General features: G+C 34.3%; 1 protein-coding gene across 6 annotated transcripts in view; it reads right to left on the bottom strand.

Annotated features, from left to right (window-relative positions):
• The window catches only part of LOC106869300 (uncharacterized), a 280230-nt gene that overhangs the window by 68592 nt on the left and 205502 nt on the right, over positions 1-6136 (bottom strand). For all 6 annotated transcript variants that reach the window (XM_014914977.2, XM_014914976.2, XM_052969190.1 and 3 more), the window contains one exon: positions 1692-2014. In XM_014914977.2, the coding sequence (XP_014770463.1) occupies positions 1692-2014 (323 nt within the window). The remainder of the gene's footprint in view (positions 1-1691; positions 2015-6136) is intronic.

Raw genomic sequence — 6136 nt, 5'->3', positions numbered from 1 at the left:
TATATATATAAGAGATAGATAGATACATAGATAGATAGATAGATAGATAGATAGATAGATAGATAGATAGATAGATAGATAGATAGATAGATTGTTTATAATTAGTGCAAATGTAATGGAGGCCAACTACTTCAGTAAAGATATTTACAAATTACATACACATAAGGATATTACAGAAAATAACAATACTAGGATAGTTTTCCTACTTGTCTTAACGCATGAATATAATAAATATTTCTAATTTAGGTACAAATCAGAAATTTTGAGAGGGAGTAAGTCGATATCACCGACTCTTCTAAATGACTGATACTTTATCTTATCAAAACCGAAAGGATAATAAGCTAACTTGATATTGGTGGTATTTGAAATCAGAACATAATGAGCCAGAACAAGCTGAAATTGGATGCAACAGTATCATTGTAATAGCAATGGTATCATTGTAATAGTATCATTGTAACCAAAGAAGAATCGAACGGATTACACCACGTTCTTAGGAAAATTCTATGCAGCAGAAAATATCATTGAGACTAGAATAGACAGTAAACTTCAGCAAATAATTAAATTTAGCCGTGTTCAATATGCACAGGTATATAGGGAGAGGCACACATATATAATCACATAATATACGTCGTAGGAATCAAGTTTATATGGAAGTTTGATTGCGTAATATGCCACTAGAAGTGAAGACAGGAAAACTGAAAGAAAATATCATTAGCCATTAGCTATAAAAATAAGCAAAATAGTGAAAAAGTTAAATATAATATGAAAGAATCACAGTTAAAGGTAGGAAGGCATCGAAATAAATTCTAAATTATAACAGATTAACTAGGAATAAGTGAGTGACAGAAGCATATATTACAATCCGGATTTGATTTGTTTTGCACAATGGAATGTTTATCGCTCATTATTTTAGTTGGTTACTATATCCGAGTCTACTTCAACTTGACAGATGCGTCAAAATCACTTTAATATATTATCATAAGTGGAGAGAACATGATACAGTCAGCGGATTGTCCTTCACTATTACATAAAACTAAATTTTTACTTTCCAACATGAATTTTATTCGACAAACTCTTGTCACATGACAAGTAGGAGCAGATGGATAATTTTGAAATGACGACAAGAAGACTAGTCAGATATTGGATGACAACGACATTCTACGTTATATTTTGTGAGCTTACAGTCTAAGATGCATTTTTTTAAACTTAAATAGGTAAGCAAATAGATTAATAAAACATCCTGGAAAATGCTAGGATAAAACCTTCCATGGTCAATATAATAAATATTTAAAACTAACTATTTTGTTTGTTCTACCAAATCTGTAAGCATGTGTGTGTGTGTATGTGTGTGTGTGTGTGTGTGTGTGTGTGTGTGTGTGTGTGTGTGCACGTACCTGCGTGTTTGTGTGTGTGTGTGTATATGTAATTAGAGATTGACGATAAACGCCATGTCAGACACTCTCGAGGCTTCGCTCACTTTTATAACTACCTGCCAATTAAACAATGAAAGTATATATACATATATACGTACACGCAAACCATCACACACACATTCCACATATGAATATAAATTCTCGGATATATTTTGTTTACACAATTGTTGGTTATTTATGTGAAGTGCATTTTATCGGTTACCATTTTTTTTTTCTTAAAATATAATGAATAATGGAAAAATAAAAGTGCATATTTACACCAGCGACTAAGACTGCAAGTATGGAGATACTGGCCAAATGGAAGGCGTGCCCTATCTCTTCCTCGAGCGTATGAGAGCCGGGTAACCGCACATGAACATTCCACTTTTCCATTATAGGGTCGACGTCGGCTGCACGTCGCGAGCGGGTTGGACGGGTTGTGTTGGGCACCGAGCTATTCTTGGGCCACGTCATTACGGAGTCTAGAACTTTTTCATAAACATAGATCAAGTGCTCCTGCATGCCTTCCATGTCTGTGGGGTATTTGTTCCTGAGTTTATTTATAAATGAATCACTAAGTTTTTCTGTTTCTTGCAGCGTGTCTGAAATGTAAACAAAAAATACAAAATGAGATTTTCCATGTATAATGTTTAGAATATTTGTCTCACTGAAACAGTAAATATTATGTAAACATGGTAAAATACTCGATTTATATTAAATTAATTATGATTAAATGTTTTTTCAAAGCTAATATGCTCTTAAATCTAACTTCGTATAAAATATGACACACACTTAGATCAGAGTGTTCGACTCTTTTGCAATTCAAAAACAGTTACATATACAGAAAAATGCCAGATTGGTTATCATCTATTTCAATATTATTTTTTTTCTGAAAAAGCTTGATGTACAGAAACGTATATGCATAAGACACACATACACACACATATATGATGTGTGTGTGTGTGTGTGTGTGTGTGTGTGTGTGTGTGTGTGTGTGTGTGTGTGTGTGTGTGTGTGTGTGTGTGTGTGTGTGTGTGCGTGCGTATGTGAACTGCAACCATCACATTTTTCTTTCAAATTCTGAAATGTAGATCTTAATCTAAATGCATTCGGAAAACTTTGCAAGACAGCTATGATAAATATTCAACGTATTCATTTGCACATGAAGTACAAAGTATTATCGACTAATAAAGTTAAGAGCTGCTGTAAAATAAATTTACAAATATTTCATGAGATATACTTGATGGTAATATTGGATAAAATTGATAAAATATGGTTAGAGAGAGACAAGGAGTATGAAATACAGAATAAGATGTCAAAACAGAAGTGGATATTGAAAGAGAGATGCAGACAGAAGGTAGAAGTTAACGAAGAAAAGAAAGATTATTACGAACATTAGAGAGATGAAAATAGAAGATGGCTAGGACAGAAATATGTATAAAGAATTGAAGAGTATAAAGAAAAAAATAGAAAAGTGTGAATTAAAAATCAGTTTATACACACACATACACATCCACATCCACGCACACACAGACATACATAGCCACGCACACACTCATACATATCCATGGACACAAATACGAACTCACTTGCATACATAAACACAGGGTCGCACACCCATATAGACATGTACAGATGCAAATGTATGTACGTGAGTATCTGTTAATCGAATGCCAGTTTCAATCATTCTGCCCTGCCTTCAATGTTGTTGACGGTCAGCATCCATTTTTAACATATCCGCGTACCGTCTACCGCTGCATAGAGGCGGTGGACAAAGGTCACTGTATAGAATCAATCTATATCAAAATCGAACTCTCCAAATGTAAGGCATAGCAGCTTGTAGTCATGAAACCAAGTCCTTCGACTGCATCGCAATGAATTACTTTCAGAACAACGTGAGAATTACTTGTGTGTGTAGGTCACACTAGAATATTTTCATAAAGTAACTGCAAAGATTTCAGTTACAGTAATGGCTGGTGAGACGATATGGATGCTGCTCAGCAGAGATGAATTACGAGATCAGATGTATGGAGTTGCAGGACGCTACTTCTGACCATACTTTTTAGTGTTGGCTGCGTAAGGATGAAGCTGGTGTACTGAAAATGTAGATGGCAACCAGGCGAGATCAGTACATAATCAGGGAATATGCTCGCCGCCAATACTATTGTCATAATAATCACATTGGCATCGTCCACTTTCATATCGTGATTGTTGTGTGAACCCAAAAGTGGATGTTCAACCATGGAAGACCACATTGTTAATGAAGTGTATATCATTGTCGCATTCGGATGGGCAACTCAGATACAAACATACATAGACACATGCAAATATAATTTGCGTATGTGCAAGAGTGTTCAATAAAATCGGAGAGAGGAAGAGACAAAACTGTGTAATAAGTCAAAGCGTACAGTGTGAAAGGAAATTTAGAAACCAAGGTATCAAAAATCAATACAGCCAAAGAAATCTGCTAAAACATGACTATTAATTTGTTCATATTATTCTATTTGCTTTTCATTGCATTTCTACATCCTGATGTACCAACTTTCTTTTATCACAACATTTGAATGCACATAAAACACACAAAATCATATGGTCTGTTATTCGATGATATAATTTCACATACACCCACACAGCCACACAGATACACACACACACACACATATTCACATACGAATGCACACACATACTCACAAACACACACACACATGTATAGATATATATGCATATTTGAGAGTATATTTGTAAGTACATTAGTAGCAGATGATAAATCATATTGTTTGGATTTCCTATTATATACATTAAGTTGGTAATTTGAAAAGCACTACTCCAAGCTAGAAAAAATAATATGCGCAGGGAAGCTCTTGTGTTTAAACCTATTTGAACCCATAAATGTATGAAATATCGTGTACGAAAACACGCCACCTACATACGTTTTTGTCAATGGTTTTACATCTGTACCGATTAAAAATTTCGAACATAACGAGAGAATGGAGCGATTGGGAGTAAATTGATAGCGTATTGATCAAATTGCGTAATCGTAGTTGGAAACACCAGTTTTTACAGTATCCATTGCTAAGATTACCTATTCAAACAAATACCTATTCTAAATGAGTTGAGAGACTGTTGTTATACTATTTACTTCATTCACAGGATTAGATTGACATAAAATCGTGTTTTGGGTTTTTTTTTGTTTCTTTTATATTTACGAAGGAATCAGTTATATTTACGAAGGGATCAGTTCAAGTACATTAAATAAATTTTATGTGACTATGCAGATTAATATATAACAACTCTTTATTCAGCCATAAAAGTCACTGTGGCATACAAAGCATTAAACAACTTCTTAGTCATAATGTTTGTTTTATATTTTATGATAGTAACAACAATCTCTTCTGAAAATTTGAAAGATAGCTTTCTTATAATATGAAATTTGGAACATTTATAACCAGATAATAACATATTTCTCTTCTCTTTGTTTGACATCATAACAATGAAGCTCTCTAAACGTTGTTTAATCAATATTACTAGATGCTTAAGCCGGCGAAATTGTAGAAACGTTAGCACAGCGGCCGAAATTCTTAGCGATATTTCGTCTGTCTTTACGTTGAGTTCAAACTCCGCCGTAGTTGACTTTGCCTTTCCTCCTTTCGGGGTCTATAAATTAAGTACCAGTTGTGTACTGAGGTCGATCTAATTGGCTGAGCCCTTTCCCCAAAATTTCGGGCCTTGTGCCTAGAGTACAAAAGAAAAATATGCCTAACGGCATTTCGTCTGTCTTTACACTCTGAGTTCAAACTCCGCTCTGGTCGAATTTGCCTTTGATCCTTTCGGATTCGATAAAATAAGTACCTGCAGAGCATTGGGGTCGATGTAATCGACTTGCCCCTCCCCTCAAAACCGCTGGTTTGTACCAAAATTTCAAAGCAATATCACTACACTTGCAGTCGTCCTCAAAATAGTATTCACTACATTACTTTAATGAATTTCAGGCAACAAACATTATTTTCCACAAATAATCTAACAGAAATTCCATTATTTCGCATAGAATCAGTACTGCATTGAAGGATCTTTACTTCACTGAATCGTCTACATTGCTACATATATATATATATATATAATTTTAAAATAGGATAAAATATTCTAGGATAAGACATTCTTTCACAGTTGGTAATATTGTGCCTTTACAGCCTACGTTCTCTGTCACCCGTTTTCTACTTTTTATGATTCAGGTACTTGGTGGGGATGTCATGTTCTTGGATTGTATGGTTGCAGAATTCCAAGTGTGATGTCATAAACTTGACGGAACTTTATGCTAAAGTGTTGATGTACGTATGTATGTGCATCCAATTCCTAGACATTTGCACGGAGAAACTATAGAGCTCGAGAAAAAGATACCCTAAACTTAAGAATACTTGGCCAAGTTTAACTGCTTTCTCGAATAGAAACAAAATTATTTTCTCAGCGTAGCTCTTTAGAGTGAGCTGCATAAGTACAAAATATTTTAAAAGCAATTTCAAATATATAATACGGCTATTCGTTTCGTAAGTACAAATATGACTTGGAAACTTAAAGTTATCATTTACGTATATTTCAAAATTGCTACGGGTATGAGAAAAATATTTCGCAATTGCGCTGGCAAAACCAATTTTCAGATATCTGAAAATTATATCAATGCATTTGTCATTATATATATATATATAGGAAGAGAGAGAGGGGGCGGCTAT

The sequence above is a fragment of the Octopus bimaculoides genome, chromosome 7 (genome assembly GCF_001194135.2).
Source record: "Octopus bimaculoides isolate UCB-OBI-ISO-001 chromosome 7, ASM119413v2, whole genome shotgun sequence".
In the NCBI taxonomy this organism is placed as follows: domain Eukaryota; kingdom Metazoa; phylum Mollusca; class Cephalopoda; order Octopoda; family Octopodidae; genus Octopus; species Octopus bimaculoides.
Note: the sequence above shows the minus strand (reverse complement) of the source record. Positions and strands in the feature narration are given on the sequence as shown.